This window comes from Lynx canadensis, chromosome E1 (genome assembly GCF_007474595.2).
Source record: "Lynx canadensis isolate LIC74 chromosome E1, mLynCan4.pri.v2, whole genome shotgun sequence".
NCBI lineage: Eukaryota > Metazoa > Chordata > Mammalia > Carnivora > Felidae > Lynx > Lynx canadensis.
In genome coordinates, this window is record NC_044316.2 from 57,211,137 (window position 1) to 57,235,597 (window position 24,461).

At 53.0% G+C, this 24,461-nt stretch overlaps 1 protein-coding gene across 1 annotated transcript in view; it reads right to left on the reverse strand.

Annotated features, from left to right (window-relative positions):
• Positions 1–22,841, reverse strand: part of CYTH1 (cytohesin 1) — a 79,165-nt gene extending 56,324 nt beyond the window's left edge. Inside the window, exon 1 of the mRNA XM_030295487.2 lies at positions 22,752–22,841. Coding sequence (XP_030151347.1) covers positions 22,752–22,773 — 22 coding nt within the window. The 5' untranslated portion in view covers positions 22,774–22,841. The remainder of the gene's footprint in view (positions 1–22,751) is intronic.
• Between the last annotated feature and the right edge of the window lie 1,620 nt (positions 22,842–24,461).

Below are 24,461 nucleotides of genomic sequence, written 5' to 3' on the forward strand. Positions count from 1 at the left end.
TACTTCCGCAGACTTAAGGTAAACCCAAAACAGAAAAGACAGGGACCTACTAAGAAAAGGTGCTCCAACCAAGAGGGAAGCCCAGAACGACTGGTAGCCAAGTCAAACCAGAGGCCACGCCGTAGACAAAGAGAAACCTCTCTGGATTTGAGCAGGACGGGGGGCACTGTCCAGGCACAGACAAGGGACTGATGTGTCCAGGCAGGCAGAAAACGTGCGAGAGAAGCTGAGGGCAGAGGGGGAGTATGTTAGAAAGCAACTGGTGATTGCAAAGAAACCCAGGCAAAGGACAAACTGGGGCAAAGAACAGCTCCGGGAAAAGCAGACTTGTACAAGAAAGGCAGTGTGGTTGGGGAGACCACGTGGCCCAGCAGAGGATACCGTGGTCAACGCCAAGTCAACAGATCGTGTCTGAAACAGGCAGTCGAAAAGCTGTCGGAGAATTGTGTCTTAAATTGGAAATACCTGGTGTGACAAATAAACAGCTGATCAAATTTCAGAACGGCTGCACCAGGGCAGGTCTGGGGTGGGGTGGGGGGGGGGGGGACAGGGGGCTGTTCCTTTTCATCAGTTAGTTAGTGAGAGCATTTTTTTTTCCTTTCCTCCAAGATGGCAAATGTTTGTTTGCATTTGTTAAACAGGGGGGCTGAAATCGATGCAGTGCATCTGAATTTAAAAGATCAAACGCAGGGGCGCCTGAATTTAAAAGATCAAACGCAGGGTGGCTCAGTCGGTTGAGTGGCCGACTTCGGCTCAGGTCATGATCTCGCGGTCCGGGGGTTCAAGCCCCGCGTCGGGCTCTGTGCTGACAGCTCAGAGCCTGGAGCCTGCTTCCGATTCTGTGTCTCCCTCTCTCTCTGCCCCTCCCCTGTTCATGCTCTGTCTCTGTCTCAAAAATAAATAAACGTTAAAAAAAAAAAAAATTTAAAAGATCAAACGCCATCAGTGCTGGTTACCTTGTGGGTTCCACTATTTAGATGAAAACGACAATACTTGAAAATTGCTTTAATCTGAATATGGTATCAATGCTCAGTTTCCTCAAGGGAGAGTGGTTTTTTTTTTTTTAATTAAGGTATAATTTGCAAACCGTAAAATTTACTTTTTCTAAGTGTGCCACTCAGTGGTTTTAGTGCATCCACAAAGGCACGTGATGGTCACCACTATCTAATTCTAGGACGTTTTTATGGCCCCAAAAAGAAAACTCCATTCCCATTAGCCGTTCCTCACTGCCCGCTGCCCGCACCCCCAGTCCCCGACAACCACCAACCTGTCTGTGCTTATGGGTTCGCCTGCGCACGGCAGATGGCCTTCTGTGTCAGGCGTCTACCCCTTAACGTGTTTTCAAGACTCAGCCCTGCTGCGGCACGGATCAGCGCTTCGTTCCTTTACGTGGCTCAATACTATTCCACCGCAGGGCTGCGCCTTACTCTGTCCATTCTACGGGGCAGGAACGGCCAGCTGCCAGAAATAATGCTATTGTGAGCACTCACGTCAATTTCCACGCGGGGCGTGACCTTCTAAACTACGCAGGTGCATCGCTGTCATAGGAACAAATCCCGCAACATTTTCTAGTTTTCCATCTGAATCCCACCTGCTCTTCCAAGTCCGCTGCCTCTCCCACGGCGCTCTCCCGTCGTCGCCCACCATGCCCCGTACGTAGGAAACAAACTCAAAGTGTTGACTCGCATTTACGAGTTTCGCTTCTGACCATTTGATGGTTCTGTGATCTAAGATTCCCATTCCCAAAGATGAAAAGCGTCTGCCGAGCCAGCTTCACACGCTTTTAATAATCGCGTTAGGTATTCCATCAGCTCAGTATAAACACTCATCATCCCACTGTAGAATGAATGGACGGTTCACACCGTCCTGGGTCAAAAGGAAAATATTTAAAGATCAAACAAGTTTAACAGCTTTATACGAGGGCATGGAGAAAAAGCTACCTGGAAAGTTCATCCTTTAACTCGATTAAAGTAATGCATTACAAGCACCAATCGTTTGTGATAAACTCAACGGATATTTCCAGAAGGGATCCTTCTGATACTTCTACTACTTGGAGGAATACAAAATTAGTATGAGAAGCAGGGAAGATCAAATTCATTCACTGGGTGTTCTGGGCTTCGAGAAAATGCCCAGCCTTCACCGGGTACGAAAACGATGAACATCGTGGCGTGCAATTCAAGCGGTTCTCTGAAAAGTCAAAGCCTCAGCACAGGTGGGGGCGGGGAACGCGCGTTTCTGCCCCGGACATCCACTCCGCTGCACAAGCGCTGCGTACCTCCTTCCTGTCTCCTCTGCTCCCTTTCGGCCTTTCTAATTATACATCACCCCTTTCTCTGTAAAACCACAAGATGAATGTTACAAAATCTGTGCACTCCACCCATCCTTTTACTCAGCTGACAGAGAACAAACCGAACCAGTGAACCAGTGGGGACGAAGCCATCACACCACAGAGGAGCTGGGGAGGAAGGCGGGCCGTGCCCGCTTTTTGTCGTGAGGCAGGGCAACGAGGGCACGGGTGGCACCACAGAAGTCGGCCGGACTAAGCTTTTTTCTTGGCATCTGTTACTGGTTTTTAAACAAACCGAGCAGAAACCACTGTGGTAATATCTCCTCCCCTTGTTCCAGAAGGCAGTGGTTTCAGTAAGATCTGAACAAGAAAACTCTACTTTTGAAAGGGCGTTCCTTCAAGATTTTCTTCAAGCTCTTACTTGAACTACTGTTTAGACGTTTATTCCCTTAAAAAAAAAAAAAAATCCCTTCCAGCCTCAAAAATATTCCTACCAGGTTTAGAGGCCGGTCTCGGTTTGCAGAAACAGCCCTGACCCGGGGAAACCCTTACCAATGCTGCCCGAAGCATTTCTCGGCCTGCTTCCTCTGGGTCTGAAAAGGGACAGCCAATCAAGTGCCGGCACAGCTCACATGCCCAGAAAAGGGAGAGCATGGCAGGTGCACACAGTGGCATCTATCACAGGAAGCCGGGACGGCACTGTGGGCAGCAGGGCCGGGGGCTCCTCTAACGCGGCAGGCGGTAGAGACAGAGGCAGGCAGACTGTTCGGGGACATGTTTTGGAGGCAGGATGAACTGGAAAATGAAAGGAGGGAGTCCGGGTTGATTTCCCGACATCTGACCTGCACATCTATGTGGACAGACCTGCTATTTCCTAGGACGGGGAGAGCTGTGTCAGCCTGAGTTCACGGGAGACCCCCTTCAGACACCCCAGAGGGATGGTAAATGAGGCAGTAAGCTGGCCGAGCCTGAAGCCTGGAGGGAGGGACAGGGCCAGAGACAGCCCACTGTAGTGACTGGGGTAGTCGTGTCCCAGCAACGTCCAGGCACTAAACCGGCGTTCCCGGGAAAGAGCAGGGCTGGGTTCCTTCGAGCCCCCTGATCACATTTTCTCAGCCGTCAATATCCAGGCTCACCTCAGGTGTGTTTCTGTTTAAGGGCATCTCATTTAGTCTACGTTGTTGATTCGCCGACACTGAACTCAGGCCTGGAGGAAACTCATCTGCCACATCTCGGTGGGGCACATCAGAGCCTCCCTGCACTCGGGGACACGGACAGCACCTCAGCACTGCGCTCGGGGCTGCCTGAAACGGCGAAATCACCAACACAAGGGGGAAGACACAGCACTAAACGGGCCGCAAAAAGGACCCTGTTTACGGCAGGGGGAGCGGCAACTGGGGGGCAGGGCGGTGCCGTGTCCCCCCCACCCCGAACCCTCAGGGGGCGCCAGGCAGTTTCCACTTGCCCGCACGTGTTCCCAAGCACGAAAACACTGCTCTGGGGACTGATCTGGGGTCACAAATAAACGTTAGAAGGCAGATTCACGAATATGGAACCCACGAGTAATGAGGAGGGGCTGTATGAACGTAGGAGACTTCGAAGGAAGGCAGCACGTGACGCTGCGGGTTAGGTCAGACGGAATTCCCAAGTTCAGAAGATCCGATCAGCAGGGAAGAAACCGTGAGAAACGTGACCTGCTTTACAAGTTTGCCACCTTTTCCCAGACGCTCCACGGTCAGGCGACTCCTCCGCCCCTTCCCCCCCGAGACAAAGCTGGTGGTGTGGTCTCCACCCGCTGACTCCTTTCTCTACTCCCCGTAGTTCAGAGCGTGCAAGGAAAAGAAAGAAATTTTATCTAGTGCTCCCTCTGGCTGTAAAGGAAAGAGCTTTACCAGATGCGTTTCGCAGTGATTTTCACAGAAGTCACCTTTTAAGAGGATCTAATTGAAGTAAAGTCTCTATCATCAATCACCGGGTTTCAGAGCCACGGGGATCAGTGCTGCTGCCCCCGGGGAACTTTGCAGGCACGTAAGTTAATTTGTAACTTTGACCACGGAAATGCGAATAGTGCCACAAACCTCCCCTCACCAAGTGCTCGTACAGATGAACTTTTATCCTGAAAGTGTAAAATGCCTCATTAAATTCAAAGCTAGAGGTAGCACTGTAAAACATGCAACTTGTTTGTTTAGTACAAGACAGTCCTGCCCAGGGGCACCTGGGGGGCTCAGTCGGTTAAGCATCCGACTTCGGCTCAAGTCACGATCTCACGGTGTGTGAGGTCGAGCCCTGTGTCGGGCTCTGTGCTGATGGCTTGGAGCCTGGAGCCTGCTTCGGATTCTGTGTCTCCCTCGCTCTCTGCACCTTCCCCACTCATGCTCTGCCTCTGTCGCAAAAACAAATAAAAATTTTAAAAAAAGAAAAGAAAAAGGAAAAAGACAGTCCCGCCCAAAAGTCGTCTATAACCTTGGCTGGGAAACAGTGACATCAAGAAAAAGAAAAAAGGGTGCACTCAGGGGTACCAACCCTTCCCCCCCCCCCCCCCCCCCAAAGACTGACCCCTCCATCCCCAAAGGCCTTAGGCGCGTGCTGGAGTGAGCGAGGGGAGTACAGGGTGAGCACCCAGGAGCGTGAGGACACTGAGGCCAGGCTTCTCATGCCCCCCGCCCCCTGCAAGGCTGACAGAGAGTAAACCCAGGACCACACGGCTGCTGGCACCCGTCGTCAACCACACGGGGCTTCCGCGAGGTCCCGGGGAGTCTTGCAGGAGACCCCAAGCATTTAATTAAGTAGTACTAACAATGAGGATGGAAAACAGCACGTAACAAGGCACTAAGCAGACTCAATCGGCGACTTACCACACTGCAACTATGCAAAGACCAACGTCCCCAACTTTCAGTTACTTTTGACCCCTGCCACCTAACTCACGTGGGGACGTAAACTACGGATTCTTCAGAGTAACCTTCAATCAATACCTTGATTCCAAAGTAGATCATCTACCTGGGAGTTCAAACACCCAGAACCCCCAAACAACAGAACTGTTCTCAAAAGATTCTATAGAAAAATCCCTTAAAAACAAACAAACAAAATGCTAACAGGGTCACCTGGCTGGGCGCGTCGAGCATGCGACTCTTGATCCCAGGGTCGTGAGTTCAAGCCCCACACTGGAGGTGGGAGCTACTTAAAAATGAATTAAAAAACTGGGGCGCCTGGGCGGCTCAGCCAGTCAAGTCTGACTCTTGGTCTCGGCTCAGGTCACGCTCTCCCGGTTGGGCTCTGTGCAGACGGTGTGGAGCCTGCTTGGGATTCTCTCTCCCTCTCTCCCCCCCTCTCAAAACAATAAACATTCAAAAAATAAATAAGTAAATAAACAAACACCCCCCCATCGTTAAAGAAGATTTACCCCGGGGTGGTGGTGTAGCCCAGTAGGGGGCAAACACCTTAGTAACAGGAGAGGGCGCCTCTCCCGCTAGACCCACGGAGCGCGGCAGACTCTCCCATGCGGGCTGAGTCATAAACGTCATGCACGAGAGCATGAACTGCAGAGAAGCTCCCCCAGACACACAGAGGAGCTCTGGAAAGGGGAGAGCGCAGGAGAAGCAGACAATGCTGACGGAACCTTCCAAAGGCCCCCTTCTCCCCCCACCCTGCACAGGGCCCAGCCACAACGATTTATACTTGTAATTTTGTGCGAGGCTTTCTCCCCAATTTTAAGGAAGTTCAAAACTGTGATGTTTTTACTGCAAGAACAAGGAAAAAAAATGTTTTCATTTACTCTGTGACTTTTTTTTTGGGGGGGGTAAATGCTGATTTTCTGATTTTCTTATTTGATGCAAAATATATTAAAACGTTCTGTAACAGACTGGCACGTTACGCTTACAATCAGTAAAAGCTTTTCTAACACTTATTTCGGGACTGTTGCATACCATTTGCACACACCAGTCCTTGTTACCTCTATTACATTCTACATAAAACATCTTCGAGGGAAAAGAAAAACCCTGCCGTGTAACCCAGCCGTTCCACCGGTACTAACCCAAGACGCCCACACAATGACTTGCACACACACACTCCCAGCAGCTTAATTCACGGTGGCCCCAAACTGGAAATAATCCACATCTTCGTGACAGGTGAATGGATGAATAAAATGTGGTCTGTGCAGATAGTAGAAATAAAATAACTCAGCAATAAAAAGGGAAGACTGACACTCCCAACAATGATCTCATACACTTCACGCTGAGTGAGAGCCAGGCGCAAGAGAATACATTGTATGATCCCATTAATATAAAATTCTGGGGAACGCAGACTAATCTGTAGTGACAAAAGGCAGATCCGTGGGAGGGAGGGCTGGGCTGCAAACAGACAAGGGAGAATCTTCTCAGGGCAATGAAGTGTTCCCGGATCTTCACCTCTTCACCGCAACTGCGCCTTCACCGGGGCAAAAATCTGTCAGATACATCTCATCAAACTGCACACTTCAAATGGATACAGTTTAAATAAAATAAAATCATGAATGGATACAGTTTACCATAGGTAAGTATGCGTTAAATTACAAAAAAAAAAAAAAAAAAAAAAAAAACTACAAGAAAAGGGAACCCGAAGAGTTTCTTGCAACAGTCAAGTGGGAAATAATGTATTCCTTATGACTAAAGACATTTAAATGTCACCTCTGGTGTGTCGGACTGCTGTGGAGCCCATGAAGCCCTGGGCGGCGGCTGCTGGTGACGGCCACGGGTGCTGACACTCCCCAGGCACCTGTGCATGTCGACTCCCCAACTGACGTACACGGAGCACCTCACTGGACCCTTCATCTGACCCTGAGAGGCAGGTAGGACTGCGTCATTACCCCAGTCCAGTGGCCCTTAGAGAAGACAGAGAATCTGCCCAAGGCACAAGATGGCCAGTTTTAAATAAAATTTAGGCTGACCGATGAAGGATCTGTAACAATGCCTTTTGGCAAAATTGGGGGGGGGGGGGAGTTATGAAGCAAAAAAAGTCAAGCTCCTTTCAACCACGGTGTCCCTATCTGAACAGAGATGGTCTTCTCTCCTACCATAAACGATTTTAAAAACCTATCTGTTCACAACGACATCATGATTCGTGTGAACTCCCTCTCCCTCTCTCTCCGCCCCTCCTCCTTCAAAAATAAACAAACTTAAAAAAATTTTTTTTAAGCATGAGAAAAATGATGCCTACGACAATCCACGAAATTGAAGGCAGATGGGTTCCCACCTTAACTTTATTAAGAAGCCCTCATCTGAACTCAACGGAGAAATGAAATTAGATGACACACACTATCCACAGAAAACCAGCTTCTTCTATCTACAGCCTAAGGTCCCTGAGGGCTCTGCTCATGCCCAACCCCAGGGCCTGCACAGAGCCCAGCTCCCAACAGATGCTCAATAAATAGCTGTGAATACATTCAAACGGACCCGGGGTTAAACGGCTACAATCTCCGCGCTGACTCACGCAGACACTAGACAAGATCTTAGAACAGCCAATGTTCACTCCAACACTGAGAGGAGAAAGAAAAGAAGATTTAAACATTGTATCAAAAAGCCAATGACTAAAAATCAATTCAATAAGGGGAGCCCAGCTGGCTCAGTCAGTGGAGCGTTGGACTCTTGATCTCGGGGTTGTGTGTTCAAGCCCCATATCTTGGGGTTGTGAGTTCAAGCCCCATGTTGGGAGTAGAGCCTACTTTAAAAAAAACAAGGAATAAAAATAAATTAAAAATAAAACACTTCAGTGTCGGGAAGGCAAACTAATACAATCAAACACTCATGTGAGATGCAATTGTGAAAGGGACGGATCGTACTTGCTGGAATCTAGCCTAAGAAAATACTCAGAAATGTGGGTGAAGTTTTACCACCAACGTTATAGGGATGACCCTGTCGTGGGACCAAAGTGGAAACTTCTAAATAACCAACAAGAGGGGTAACTAATTAAATGGTGGTGCACCCACATGTGCGGCGTTTGGCAGAGGCGGGCCGCCAGGGGACCCAGGCGTCCCTGCACGTCTCTTCGGCCACATCTGGTTGGTCAAGGAGACCACAGCGCAACTCGCTGGCTCCCAGGGGAGGGGGCCTGGCTCGTCCGCTGCTCGCTACCAAAGGTGCTTGGTCCTCGGCCCCTCAACTGCAGACGGATCCAATTCAAGCGTGGCCCTCGTCTGGGCCCGTCGCGTCACCCCGTGGGACTCGGGCCGGGGAGGCTGAGGTCCCGCTGAACGCATCGCCGCTCGTGACCCACTGTCTCCCTACCTGCTTCCAGCCCCCGCAAGGCTGCGGCCGGCCAGCTGGCCTGGTGTCCTCTATGAGGATGGGGCCCTGCACTGACAGATGCCGCTAAAACACTGTCCACATACACATTTTAATGGCCGAGAAAAGCACACCTGGAAAGCTACAACGGAGTCTGCAGAATGACTGGAGCCCATTTTTAGGTTTACTTTTTAATTGTACATTTTTCCAAAGGGACTTAGGCGGGCTGACAGCACAGAAAAAAAAAAATAAATAAATAAACTCTGCAGGAAATTACACCAAAATGTACACAAGTAACGAGCTAATTACACTCTTCCCTCTACTTGGCATTTTCAAAATCCTCCATTAGTAAGAATTTTCCAAAGTCCGCCCAAGTGGCAACAAAGTAAGAAGGACACACACGATGCCAGACAACCCTCGCAAGCCGCCTAACGCGGCCGAGGGTCAGGCTACCTTCCAGGAGCCCGGAGGGGAGGGAAGGCGGCCGGAAGACACTGGCAAGGTGACTGGGCTCAGTTCTCGCGCGGGCTCCCGCGCCTGGCAAGCCAGGTCCCAAGGGGCAGAGGGGAAGGATCTTTTCAGGCCGCTTCCCTTGCTGGACGGATCAGAGCGGAAAGAGGGCCTGAGCCCAGGGGCCGCCTGGCAACAGAACGACAGAGGGACGGCGTCTCTAAAAGGAACAAAACGAAAACCACAGACACCTGGGGAACCTGAGGTGGGGAGGCAGCTACACCTCGCAGCTTCGATAAAGGAGGAAAAAAAAAAACCCCAAACTTGGCTCTGTGGGGGTTTTTTTGGATTTTTTTCTTCTCCTTCGATCCGCTGAGCCTCTACTTAAAGACCTCTGCCTGAGGGCGCCTGGGGGGTCAGCGGGTTGAGCAGCCCATGCTTGATTTCGGGTTTCACAGGTTCGTGAGTTCCCCCCGGGCTTGGGCTCTGTGCTGAGGGTGCGGAGCCTGCTTGGCATCCTCTGTCTCCCTCTCTCTGCCCCCTCCCTGCTCTGGTGCACACACGGCCTCTCCCTCTTTCTGAAAAATAAATAAACGTTAAAAGAAAAAAAAAACTAAAAAAACAAAACAAAACAGAAAACCCCAAAAAACCAACCTCTGCTTGAAAGCTCAAAACGCTCGAAGGGGAATTCTGAACCGCCTGAAGCAAAACCTCATCAATCAGCCGGTTACAGTTGGAGGGCACTTCCTACAACCTGGGACACACAAACCCTCACACCGTCACTGCTCGCCATGGACGTGGGAAATGATGAGATCAGATCGATCTCTGGAGCACCAGCCCAAGCCAGGGCTACCACCACCCACCCCGGGGGGAGGTGTGAGGTTCCTCTGCATCTGAGCTCCTGGAGCTTTTAGGAGCTCTGACAACGTGTGTGTGTTCATTCATTCATTCCTGGATCCTACCCTGGAGGGCCCTGGTTTAGTAGGTATGGCTCAAGTGGGGCCCCGGAAAACACTGATTTCTTAAAAAAAAAAAAAAAAAAAAAACCACCCAGGCGATTCTGCAGATGAGCCAGGGATGGGAACCACACCACGCTTGTCCCAATTTACAAGACGACGAGCTTCAGATAGGTAGATGAACACTCGTATGTTCATCTTCCTAAGACACCTGCCTGCTCCAACTAGAACAGGTCTCCAGGTGGAACTGGAAACTACGTGGTGATTTTACAAATGTGGATATCTAAAACCAAAAATTCAGGAAACAGTAAATTCCTTTTATTTACTTATTTTTTTGACCACTGATATCTTGACCCTGGCCTCTTATCCAAATAGTCAGGTTTTTACAGATTAACAAAGAACGCGATGACATTTTACGAGTTTGAATGCCTTCTCTTAAGGCCAACAAAAAATCCCTCTATCCCACAGACTGCGAGACTTTTAAATAGAACTAAAAGGGAATTTTACACACAGTGTACCACATCCCTATCTTTCTAAAAGCTATACAGAACCCAAGGAAGTCTGATGGCATCACTTCTCAAAACCAAAATCCACCCCAAAATAAGCATTATTCAGCTACCATCATTTCCCCCGACTGTCCAGAAGACCGGACTTTTCTCCACTCCTTCCACCCTCACCGGCCCTGCACCTCCTCCCTGCCCCGCCCCCCACCCTGTCCGCCGTCTGCAGCTTTGTTTTGGTTTCTGGGTCTGACTTGGATCCTCATAAAGGCGACCGAGGTTTTCTTGGCACACACACACGTGAACTGATAAAATACGTACTTTTTCAAATAAACACGATACCTCACGAGCCACCTGTTTTCTCACTCCGCATCGATCGGCCATCTCCCGCACCTGTACACACAGAGGGGAGCCTAGTATTCTGCAACACAAACACACCACGATGTACTGAACCGTCTCTTCACTGATGAACAGTCAGCGGTTTCCAAGTTCTGGCTCTCGCAGCGACGCTCTGGCGCACGTCCGTGTTCACCAGGACGCGGTCAAACCGTCCTGAGATTCTGATTTTCTCCAAGTGCCACCCAGTCTCATAGGGACTGTCTCCTTCAGTCCCGCGGCTCCAGGCTGAAATCAGGTGAGGTGTAACCTACTTTTGTGTGGAAAGCAACCGACCTTGGGGATACGGCAGAGAACTAAAATTGTGCAAACGGCCTAGAGCCTACAAAAACCCCTTTAAAAATCAAACTTGACTTCTAACTATGTGCTTTTCTCTGGCAATTGACTTTTTACCATAAAGATGTATTATCTTTATAATTTTTTTAAAGCAGAAGTTTAAATTCCTCTTAGTAGAATGCTATAAATACGCACACATCTATGTGTTTAAGAAAACGGGACCTTCAGAAAGAACAGTAGTATCTGGCCAAAAATTTGGTTTCGTATCCTTGAAATCTATCTGGGGTGCAAATTAAACCAAATGAGCCTCTGGCACGAATCTGTGCAAGAGTAAATGACACTAGCCCGCCTCCCCCACGCAAGGAGATGTCCACTGAGATGCGGAAAAGGGCAGATGCCTGGGAAAATGATCGCCAAATCACGTCATGCCAGTATCTCCGTCCAGAATAATGAACAACTTTTTCCTATCAAGCACCATTGTGCAGGGATGTTTCCATTACCTGGAACCTGGAAAAATGCTCCTTACTCTTGAAGAAAGTACAAAAACATTCCTAAGAATCGGCAGCAACAACACAGCCTTCTGACCAAACATGGTCTTTGTTCTCTGGTCGTCTGATGACAAACAGGGTTGCTGAGAAGCAGAAACAGGATGGACGGGTCAAAGTTCATGGCTGCTCTGCACGTGCTCTCCTCCACCTTTGAATCAGGAATGCTCTTCCAGAACCAGAAATGCTTACCAAGAGCAGACCAAGTCTCCATCAATACTGTAATCCTCACTGTCCACGTGGGACACTTCCCTCCCTAGAAACACCCAGGGACAAAAGTCCTAGGGCGGATGTGGTCGGCAGAACCACCAAAGATGTCCACAGCCCAGTCCCGGGAACGTGTGGATCTGTTAAATCACACGGCGAAGGGGAAGTGACGCAGAGGGAGTGAAGGCAGCGCACCAGCTGTCCCGACGATGGGGAGATGGTCCCGGATCGTCTGGCGGGCCCAACGGAACCACCAGGGTCTCGTATATAGGAGGAGGAGGCAGGGGACTCAGGATCAGGATGATGAGATTAAGAGTTTAGCAATAACTGCGGGCTCTGAGATGGAGGGAGGGGTCAGGGGCCGAGGGACGCAGGCAGCCTCTGAAAGGTGAAAAGGGCAAGGGAAGAATCTCTCCAGGAGCCTCCAGAAGGATCTGGCCCTGCTGACACCTTGGTTTTAGCCCAGTGAGACCCAGTCTCGTGACCCTCGGGACAATAAGATAATAAATCTGTGTTGTTTGGAGCCAGTAAGCGTGCGATCTTTTGAGCGGCAGCCACAGGAAGAGAATACAAATACAGCAAAGTCACTGTCCCCGCCTCGCCGACACACGAGGGCACATCCAGAAGCGATCCCGAGTCAGAGCAGCTTTCCGCCGCCATGTCCGGCTGCTTTCCTTTTTTTTTTTAATATATATATATATTTTTTTTAATTTTTTTTTTAACGTTTTATTTATTTTTGAGACAGAGAGAGACAGAGGATGAACAGGGGAGGGTCAGAGAGAGGGAGACACAGAATCTGAAACAGGCTCCAGGCTCTGAGCGGTCAGCACAGAGCCCGACACGGGGCTCAAACTCACGGACAGTGAGATCGTGACCTGAGCCGAAGTCGGACGCTTAACCGACCAAGCCACCCAGGCGCCCCTTTCCTGACTTTTTAATCCTGAAGAAAAATTGGTAACCTAGGTCTACTCCTTATCAGGCATTTGTCAAACACGTCAACGCTTCCTAGGATAAAGTAAGCCCACACCACAAATCACCTCCTGTAGAATGCAGGAGCCCCTATTTTTTTTTTATTTTTTAAAAATTTTATTTATTATTTTTGAGAGAGACAGAGCGTGAGCAGGGGAGGGTCAGAGAGAGGGAGACACAGAATCCGAAGCAGGCTCCAGGCTCCGAGCTGTCAGCACAGAGCCCGACGCGGGGCCTGAACTCAAGGACCGGACGGATCACGATCATGAGCCGAAGTTGGACGCTTAACCGACTGGGCCACCCAGGCACCCCTGCGGGAGCCCCTCTTAAAGAACCTCCTTGCCGCACTCGTCTTTCAAGAGCAGAATAACCCTATTTTTCGCCTCAATGTTCCTTTTTTAAGACCGCGCGGAAAGCGCTTCCATAACCCTCCCCGCAGCTCAGCGGCAATTCAGCGGCGAGGAGCCTCCCCCTGGGTCACGGCCACAGCCAGCTGCCGCAGGAACCGAGCCCCCGAACAAAGCACGGGACAACAGAGGAACGAAGCGGGACATTTTACAAGTGAGGTGAAGGGCTACGTTCTCATCTCAACTGCACCTCGCGGGCAGCCACGGGCCCCTGCAGTGGCCTTCGTCTCCCTGTCGGCCACAGACGGAGAGACGGCCGGAGCGACTCCTTCAACGCACTCCGAGAGCCCACAAGGTCCGGGCCGGCGCCGGGCACCTGGGGCCCGGCCGGTAACCAGAGACGCCGAGGCGGTGGAGACGGAGTGGACGCAGTCACGTGACTGCCGGCAGGTGCTCTAGGGACGAGCCGAGGCTGGCGGGCAAGGGCACGAACCGGGAGGACATGGGGAGGAAGGCATCCGAGCCGGGGGGAAGAGCCAGCGAGAGGCCCCCTGCGGGCAGACTGAGCCGAGGCGCAGAGACCTGCGAGCAGCGGACCCGGGGGGCCTCGCTGAGGTCAGCAGGTGCCGAGGCCAGCAGCGGTGGAGGAGCCTCCCCACGCCCCGCGGCCACGGCCAGAGTCAGACCACCAAGTCCAGGGGGGCGTCCCTAGTTCTGTGGGGTTATCGGAAATCCAGGAAATCATCTTCCAATTACAATCCTAAGACTCTTCAGAACTTCTTTTCCTCCACGCTTCGTCTGGGCACAGAGGCAAATCCCTGAAGGTCGCTGTCAAAGTTACCGAACGGGCTGAAGAAGAAGCGGTTCCACATCAGGACAAGTCATGGGGACAAGGGAGGAGAAGCGCCCTGGGGGGAGCATCCCAGACCAGGAGCCCCGGAGGCTCCTCGGCTCCAAGGAGACGGCCCAGGTCACCCAGAAGCTGTGTGCCGCCTCCCTCTCCGTCCAGTGTGGCCCTGACAGGAGGGTGAGGGCCCCCGGCTGGGAACCGGGAGGTGCGCCCCAGGCCCCCCACTGTCCTGAACCACAGGCCCCCTGTGGGAGCTCCGAGGGATGGCCGGCGAGAGCCAATGTGCAAAAGCCGGCTTTTAAAACTCCTTCAAACACGGCACTAAATGGGCAATCTCGCGTCACGGTTAGGAATCCAGGCCCCCAAAGTCTGTCTCTGAGCCCGCAGAGCTGAAGCCCTGTGTCAGCATCCTCGGTGACCCCTCCAGGGTACCGCTGTCCTGAGGGGGCCCTGCTCAAACGCCGGCCTCTCCCCAGACAGGAGACAAAGCTGCCAAGTCCGAGCCTCAGGTGGGAAGACGCTGGAAGACGCTCTGTCATTCACCCGAAGAAATACTATTCTCCAGCCGCGTTCTCCTACTTCACTGTTGACATTTCCTTTCTCAACAGCCTTTTCTATTTCATCACAAGGGTGAAAAGGCAAGGAGTGTCATGAAAGGTCCCTGTAAGTGGCTGAGAGGCCAACTTCAGTACGATCGATCTGTAAGGGGCGGGGGGGGGGGGGATCACTTACGTTAACTGTCACCTGGTGACCCGACTGCTCGCTGACATTCTGGCTGCCCAACCACAACACAAGCTCTGGCTCTCGGGACTCATCAAAGGCCAGCCCGTCACACCCCTGCCACCACACCAAGCCCGGGTCACCAGAGGCCCTGGGAGGGAACACTGACCTCGAAACCGACACCATCCAACAGATGAAGGGCAAGAATGGCCTCCTGTGGAACCCATTTCCAATTTCCCTCCGACTGGAATTGGAACCCTCCAATTTCCACCCATTTTAAAATTAACAGCGGGGGGGCGCCTGGGTGGCGCAGTCGGTTAAGCGTCCGACTTCAGCCAGGTCGCGATCTCGCAGTCCGTGAGTTCGAGCCCCACGTCGGGCTCTGGGCTGATGGCTCAGAGCCTGGAGCCTGTTTCCGATTCTGTGTCTCCCTCTCTCTCTGCCCCTCCCCCGTTCATGCTCTGTCTCTCTCTGTCCCAAAAATAAATAAACGTTGAAAAAAAAAAATTTAAAATTAACAGCGGGCTCTTTCAATCTAAATCTGTTTAATGACCCCCAATGTAGGCTGTAACTACAAAACTACCCAAACTGTATCAAGACACAGAACTCCGCACCCCAATTCCAGGAGAAACAGAGAGCTTAGAAAGCTGATACAAAGCACAGAGGGTCCAGAGGAAGTGGGAAAGGGGGTCTGAAATAATGGGGAATAGGAATGAGCAGACGGCACAGCAGAAGCGACTTCGGGTCTGCGAATCTGGGTGCCACCTATCGGTGAGGCCACCTCACATACACAGCGACCTCTTCACCTGGGGAGGGGCAGGCTCTGTGCTCCTCCCCTGCAGGATCACCCTGAGGACCGAAGGAGAACTCAGGCAAAGTGCTCGGCAGGAACTCAGCGCAGAGCAGGCTGTGAACTCCTGCTGTGCTCTGGTGTGCCCCCATCTCATCTCATCCGGCCCCAGAGCCAGGTGCTCCCCCCCCCACTGCCGCCCCCGAACTCTCTCTCACCCAGCACAGTGAAAACCGAACCCTCCAGACTCCCACAGCATTTGCTCACATGTCCATCAGAGCTCCTGCCGTACGGTCTTGAAATTTTTCAACATGCCAACTCCACTAGGAGCTTCCTGAAAGCAGGCCTGTATTTTAAAATTCAAGCAAACACCCTGACACCAAGAAGGTAATGAAAAAAATGCTCAACAGGCAGAAAGACGGATGGGTAGCTGGAAAACAATTCAGATGGCAAGAAAGAGAATGAATCAAATGTCTTTCCAAGCATGAATAATTGGGGTGATAGGTAATGGTGGTAAAAGTGAAAAAAAAAAAAAAACAACACAAAGGAAAAGTCTGGAGGGAGGACTAGACTGGAGAGGCAGGACACCTTCAGACACGCGGAATCGGAGACGGGGATGTACGGCCAAGGGGACCGTCCAGCGGGCAGCCAGAAACACGAGAACACAGCTAGAAATCAAAATATCCTCCTAATTTCAGTCACTAGGGCTGCTGGAAGCCGTGTTCCAGGGAAACACAGAACTTAAAGTAACTTAAGCTAATAGGTGCAAACACACACGTGGCCCCAGCAGCTGCTGGCTACAAAAGCCCCACACACAGAAGAACTTGAGCCCGGTCCTGCTCGAGGAGCCGCGAGTGAATCCTGTAATTCAAGACTGGCTCAGAATCATTTTCAAAACGTGTATTAATTTTTTTTTAATGTTTTATTTTAGTTTTGAGACAGAGAGAGACAGAGCACGAGCAGGGGAGGGGCAGAGAGAGAGGGAGACACAGAATCCGAAGCAGGCTCCAGGCTCCGAGCTGTCAGCACAGAGCCAGACACGGGGCTCGAACCCACGGACTGTGAGATCATGACCTGAGCTGAAGTCGGACGCTCAACCGACTGAGCCCCCCAGGCACCCCTATAGTCTTTTTTTAATACACATTTTGGTGTTTGGGGCGCCTGGGGGGCTCAGTCGGTTGGGCGTCCCTGCCCAGGAGCACAGCCTTCGCCCTCTTCTCAGCACGCGACCTCCCCATTTCCACCTCAGTTGAGCTGGCCCTGGCTCACTCTCTCTGCTTGACATGTCATTTCCCTGCCATCTTCACCTAGTTGGCACCGACCGGGCTTCTAGAGCCCAGTTCTGAGAGCTGTCGTCCGTCCAGTCCGGTTCGACCCCAGCTCCAGGCAGGACTCCTCCAGCTGCTTACCCAGGGTTTTCACACCTGCCACACGCGCTCTGACCCTCGCCCTCAAGGCCTCCACGTCTGTCTTCTAGGCTCCAAGCACACCTGCCAACGGGGGCTGCACGCTGGGGCAGCGGGGGGGGGGGGGGGGGGGGGCTGGCTGACCGAATACGCGCTTCCGAACTGCTTGCCCAGACGGGCCTACGACGGTACTACCGAAGAGGAAAGGTGTTTTAATAGCAGGACACCGATTCCCTCCTTCGCACCAGCATTAATAATTATAATATGCACTGTAACGATGCCAGAAAAAGGACTCTTCTGAAATAGGAAACCTTGAAGACTTAAAAAAAAAGGTAAAAAACAGGAAAAGACTCAGATAAGGAAGGTCATGTCCTGACCCTTGTTAAAGGAGCCAGGCAGCTCGGAAAGCAGCTCACGGCCACCTCAGCATCACAGAGACAGACACTGCCACACCATCCTGGATAAGGACGGGTAACAAAAATCCCCTACACAGCCTTCAGCCTATCTTACGTGTTTTTAGTGCAGAGAGACCCGCAAAACAACATGACCAGCAGTTTCAGAGGATGTGGGACTCACTTCTTGAACATTTCTAAATCATTTTCCACCTCCTCCGTGCCTCTATTATTGCAACTGAAACTAAGCAACAATAATTAGACAATCAAGAGGCAGTGTGGCAACAAAGCCAATGGACAGGTTCGGGCAAAGTACTGTCTCCAGGAGCCCGCTGTCCGAGCCTTTCGTGCTGGAGGGCGAACAGGAAAGGGGCGGACAGGTCTTCGGGGGCGGACTCCGGCGGCCACCCGGCCCCACGCTGAACCTCTGCCCCACAATCCAGGGCAACACGCCCGCACGTCGGCCTCACCCTCACCAACTGACCCGTGGGTTCGCTCTCACCCTTGAACTGGGAGGCACTCTCCTTCCGGTTCTTTCCGTAGAACTACCTGATCTTGAATGTTTGAAACACATTAAGGAAAACCCATTTGGCAAGACTGCTTGTGATTAATACAAGGGACATTTAGAATGAAACGGGTATGAGCCTTAAGATCCCACGGACCGACCCAAGTATCATCATAACCCAGACCTGTAAGAGCTACCTAACTCACGAGTTCTCCTCTAAAGGAAACGTTTGTATTTGGCCAGAAGACAATATATGGGTTGAGAGATCTTCAATCTTTAGGAGAAAAATTAGGTGCGCCTGGGTAGCTCAGTCGGTTGAGCGTCTAACTCTTGATTTGGGCTCAGGTCATGATCTCACAGGTTCGTGGGTTCAAGCCCCGTGTCGGGCTCTGATGCTGACAGCACAGAGCCTGCTTGGGATTCTCTCTCTCCCTCTCTCTCTGCCCCTCCGCTGCTCACACTCTCTCTCAAAATAAACGAACCCTTTCAAATAAAAAAGAGAAACAATTAAAAAAAGATAAACAGGTGACCACCACCATTGGGCAAAATCTCACCCCAACCCCAAAATCTCTCCCCATGCTGAAAACATCAGAGTGAGAAAAACAGTCAGTTCGTTTGTTCGCAGCCACACAAAAAAAGTTAATCTCAGGTAAGTAAATAAAGAAGCCCTCATCCCACACAAACACGCAGGTCATAATACGCAAAAACGCAAAAGAATCTTTCAACCCAGCTAGTGATTTAACGAGGTGCCATTTTGTAACCAGTAGATTTGTTTCCTTTAAAAAAAAAGCTTTCAAATGCAAATCCTCACCAGTGGCGTACTTGCCGTGATACTCAAACACGTTCCCCCATACATCGCTAGGAACAGGGTATATCTGTACAGCCCTTTTGGAAAGCAAGTCGGCACCATGTACCAAGAATTCTAAAAATGTTTATCGCCTCTGACAGGTTAATATCACCCCTGGAAATCTACCTTAAAGACCACAAAATGTATAATTATGGTAACCTTATGTTCCAGATTTTTCTAAGGAAGCCCTGACTTCATAGAACTGTATTGTTTTCCATAAAGGCAAATCACTAAGCGTGTAACTGAAGTTGAGAACAACGAAAGACACCATTATCACCGGGGGGAAAAAAAAGGAAAACTGGTCTGGCACAGGGTCAAACGCGTACAGAGGGGTGTTCCTGTTTCTGTTTGGGATGGAGAGCGGCAGGCAAAAACTTAACCACTGAACATGAACTTCTGCAGCATGGAACCCAGTTCAGTCTACTACTGTTCCCTCAATGGCTGCGGAGGGGTCTGTGCTGGGTCCCAACCCCACGCTGGCCTGCCCCCGAGGCACAGAGATGAGACAGCAAATCTCCCCCGAAGGCACAGGGCTCCCACCCCTGCCACAGCAGCGCCCACGCACCCCACTGCCCACACCTCGTTTCGTCTTCTGATGCCGGAAGTCGGGCCCTGGCTGAGGTCAGCGTGTCCTTCACACAGAAGCTTACTCCTTACAGGCCAGTTCTCCCTCATGGCGAAACTTGGGACAAGTCTGAAGCTAATGGAAAGCAAGGAGAGTAGGAGCTGTGTTCGAGAAGTAAAGGCCATACATGGCACCACGGGTTCAAAGATCTTCAGCGGCTCTGCTCAGATATTTGATGGTCTGATGTCAGAACTGTGACACAGAATCCTGACGGCTAATGCTTCCAAAGTCACTACGGGATGGCCCTGCCCACCTCTCCCTCACAATCTGTCCCGAGAGAGAGGTGGACAATACACGGGGACTCTGGAACTGCGATTCCTGGGTCAGAACCTCCCGAGAACCAAGCTAAAGACCCTCCAAATACGCACATGCACAAAAACTTTCACGTACGCTTTCGGGAGGGCCCCAGAGGCCCGCTAAGAGGTGGCCTGAAGGTTTACAATGTCCGCTCAAGTTCAGGAGGCACCAATGGGAATGGTCACGGAGTCTTTTCTTGGGCAGGGTATCTACGAAGGCAAAAATCCCTCTTCCTCTTGCAAAGAGAACTGTGAAATCCGCAAAGAATGGTGACCTAAGAAGAGAGCGTGACCCTTTAAAAAAAAAAGTCCCCATTATTTCACAGTGTTTAGAAAGAAACTGGGGGACAAAGATCGACCAGCCACAAGCAATAGGCACACCTCCCTTCCAACGTCAATTAAGCTTTTAGAAAATCACCAATTCCAGTTTTCAAAGAAAACAAAGCCCGAAGGGGACTTCTGTTGAACTCTCCTCCTACCCCCTGGCCCGGGTCCTCACAGTCCATTGTGCCCCACCACGTGCACCGTGCGAAGCACCCGATACCTGTCCAGTGAGTTAAGAACCTCTGAATTAAAAAGACGGCATTACAGGGCGCGTCTACGAGAGGAAGGGCATCCGAACTCGAAGGTGTGGTCACTGGGTCTACAGAACACCGGAGTCCACAGTCGGGAAAGGCCGTTCTGGGGGTGCCTGGGTGGCTCGGTAGGTTGAGCGTCCGACTTTGGCTCAGGTCACGATCTCGTGGTTCGTGGGTTCGAGCCCCGCGTCGGGCTCTGTGCTGACAGCTCGGAACCTGGAGCCTGTCTCGGATTCAGTGTGTGTGTGTCTCTCTCTCTCTCTGCCCCTCCCTTGCTCGCTCTCTCTCTCAAAAATAAACATTCAAAAAAAAAAGGCCGTTCTATTAGTGCTTTAAGTTCTCTGTAATTGAACAGGGAAAGTCTAAAACTCATCCTCTGTCTTCAGCGTGTTATGAACGAATTCTGTTCCAGAAGTGTTTCATGCCCACATGGCAGCCAGGAAACCACAATCCTTCCCCTGAGACACAACGTTAAAAACAGGGCCTGTGCGCTAGGCTAACTCACGGCACGACGGAGGTTGGAGGTGCCGAGAGACCGTCTGGGCGCGCATTCTGTGTGCTCTATGAGTCTGCACCCCACGTGTCCTACCCCCGCAAGGTGGGTTCCCTGTAAAACCCGGGAGGGGAACCGCCGCTCTGGGAACGGAGACAACCCTCAAAGAACTGACATTCTTATTCTTCGTAGCTATTAGGTACTTGTGTGGTGAGCCCTACGGGTGGGGAATCTTCTTTAATTCCAACGTTTTTGGTTCCACCAAAATACAAAGAAGATGACATTTTTAACTGCAGAAAGGGGAAGAATAGACTTCTTTCTCATCTTTACGTGTGGTCAGCAGAATATCGGCCGCCAAAACTGATGACTGTGTTACCCTAGGTGGCAAACGTGGGATTACCCCTGCGGAGTACCCCTGCTAAGCTGGACCGTCCAGGTGGGTCCAATGTAATCACAAGGGTCCTGATAAGAAGGGGCAGAGGTCAGAGAGGAACGAGAAGAGGCTACCTGCTGGCTCTGAAGATGAAAGGCGCCCCTCCCCCCACCCCGCAAGGAATTAAGGTGGCCTCTAGAAGCTGAAGAAGGAAATGGATACTCCCCTAGAGCCCCCCAGAATGGAACACAGTCCTGCAAACACCTTGACGGCAGCCCAGCGAGACCCAAATGTGGGCTCGTGACCTCCAAAACGACACGAGCATCAATGTATGTTGTTCCGAGCCATCGAGTTTGTGCTAATCCGGTACAGCTGCCCCAGGACACCAATCCGCCCGCTTCCATTTACCCCTTCCAAGCACAAATTCACCGCATGCCCGTTGGCAAAGCGGTCGCTGCATTAAAAGCAACCAGACCGACAGCTTCCTGCCCCGCTTGGCGGGTCAGAACACTAGCAGAGGGCAAGAAGAAAGCCTGGCAGAACCCCGGGGTCCCACACAGATTCAATGGCAAGAGAAGGAAGAGAAAATAGCAGCAGGCGAAGCTTCTCATGTGCAGAAAAGAGGAGGCAGGAGGGGCGGAAAGATCCTCTGAGGCCAGCCAGTGGGTGATCCCCCCCCCCCCATCACAAAAAGGAGCGCACAGAAGGCTTCTCTTTGGAAGGTAACTCGGGGACGTCTGACGGTCGCCATCCCCAACGCGCTCCGGACTTGAGCTGCCAGCGGGTCTAGAGAGCAGCTGCACATTCCCCGGCGCGCGGCTCGGGGTCAAGTTGCGGGTCACAGGCCCCCCTCTTCCGCAGCCAACAGCTCCACAACGCCTTACTTGTAAATAAACACAAGACACCAGACCTGCCTCCGCGACTGCCCCCGGACCGGCTCCAGCGAGCCGCACAAGCGCTGTAAATGGGGCTGCCTCCTGCGCGGCTACCAAAACCACCCAAGTTCGCCCCTCGTCCTAGTTGCCAGTTCTTTCCGAAATTCCTCCCGAATACAATGTTACTCAATTCCCAAGGAACCTGCGGCGAGCCCCGCAGTTTCAGGCTGTTTGGAGGGGGGAATGCGCCGGCTGCCGGCCACCAGCGGTTCGGGGGGCCGGGGGGGTGGTGAGGGTCGCAGGAGGGCAATGTGGGAACTGTCAAGTGGGACGCCGTGCAGGGCGATCTGTCCCCGCGCACCCGCGGGAGCGCAAACTTGGGTGTTCCCGAAGCGCGGCCGGGCTTCGCGGGGGGCTGGCACAGCTCCCGGGGGGCCGGGGGCCGGGGGCCGGCGGAGGGGCCGGAGCCCGCCCGACGGCGCCCGCTCCCCGCAGCCCGCCCGCAGCAGCGCCCCGGGGAAGCCTGTGCGCTCCGTGGCCGCCCATGTGTGCTCCTCGCCCGCGAACAAAGACGCGGACCCGGCACACAACTTGCGGACCCCACGGAGGCCCGAAACTAGGGGGACGCGGCCCCCGCAGGAGACACCGCGCGACCCCGGCCTCCGGTCCCCGAACACCGCCGACCCCTGGGCTCCAGTCCCGCACCGCCGTCGCCGCGAAGCGCCAGCCGCCCGAGCAGCCGGAGGCGCCGGGCGGACACGGCAGGAAGCGCGGGAGGGGGCGCTTGCCCGGCCGCGCCGCGGGCCGTACTGACCGTAGCTGTCGTCCTCCTCCATGGTGCCGGCGCCGGGCTGCGCGCCGGGCCCCGCCGCTCGCCCCTCACGTCCCGCCGCGCCTGGCCCCGTGCGCCTCGGCCCGGCTCGGAGCCCCGCCCCCGGCCCGCGCCGCCGCCGCCGCCGCCGCCGGCCCCTGGACTCCCGCGGGGGGCCCCGCCCGCCACCCGCGCGCGCCCCGGCACGCGGCCGCCGCCCGCACGCGCCTGCGCACGCGCGCCCGCCCGGGGCCCGCCCCCCGAGCCCGAGACCCCGCCCGCCGCCCACGCGCGCGCGCATCCTTCCTCCCCTCCCCGCTCCGCACACGGCCAACTCCAGGCCCGCACCTGCGCACGCGCGGCCCCCGGACCCCGCCCCCCCCCCCCTCCCCCGAGACCCCGCCCGCCGCCCACACACCCACACGCGCGCGCGCACCCCTGGGCACGCCGCCAACTCCAGACCCACGCCTGCGCACGCGCGCACGCCCGGGCCCCGCCCCCTGGTCCCGAAGCCCCGCCCGGCCGCCTCCGCGGGCCCCGCCTGTTTCGGGTTTCGCAAGGGCGGCGCGGCGTGCCCAGCCCACAGCCGGCGGGCGGCCGCCCACACGCCCAAGGTCGCGTCCGGCCACCAAAGGGAACGGTGGTCCTCGTTGACGTCAGCCCCGAAGGTCATGCCCGCCTCAGCTTGCCAGGGAGGGCCGTGTCCTTGGCCAGAGGCTGCAGAGCATTTGAATTCATTGATTTCTGTGGTCCAAACCTTAGCCCCATGCGTGCCATGACTTCACCGCTTTCATACATGCTTTTATTAGTCCTTTGAATTTTCCTGGATCAGGTTTCAAAGGGAGGCACCTCACCCCCCAGCATTTCAGGATTTTCATGCTCCTGATTCTTGCATCTGTAAATCCACACGTTTCTAGACTGTTCCCTACGTGTTTTATTTGCCCGCACCAGGCTTAACCAGTCCCCTTCCCTTTGCTGTGCTGGGGCAGGGAAGCTCTGCACCTGAAAGTTGGGGACCTCTGCTATCAGGGTGCTGGGCTCCTTAACAGGTATCTGCTTGCATTAACCAGTGAGGGGATGGAAGAATGAACTGGAAAGACCCTTGGAGAACAGTTTGTCCTGAGATCTCGCAGACAAAGAAACTGAAGCCCTAGGAGGTCCAGGGCACACACAGGGCTGAGGCAAGGACCAGGCAGTGGCCCCTCTCCCGGACATCTCCCAACATTACCATGCTAAACCCCCCCCCACCTTACTGTGTTCCTACCTGACCCTTTATGATAATTGCTCACAAGACAGCAAAAGAATACAAGAAGGGATCAAGTGAGACACGAAGGCCGTTTCTCCGTGACAAAGAGGAAAATCTCAGGGCTGTGGAATGACAGCCCCAGAACTCAGGACTCCTCACCCAAACACCGTGCACTACCTCAGGACCTCCGTGGACATCCATGGACCTCTGGGGGTTTAGACAAGTCACAAGAGAGAGGTGAAGATAACTCTTCCTGTGGGCCGTCCTGTCCCCAGTGCAACCCCGTCTTGGCTGACTTTCCTGCTGGAACCGTTCCTTCCTGAGAGTGCCAGCTTGTCTACACTGATAGCTGACAACTTTTATGGACAGTTTCAGTGTTTTTTAATCCCCGGTGCCCTCCCTTGTCCACTTTGAAACACTCACCTGTAGATACAAATGCTGCGTGTAAATATATGTGGTGTTCTGTG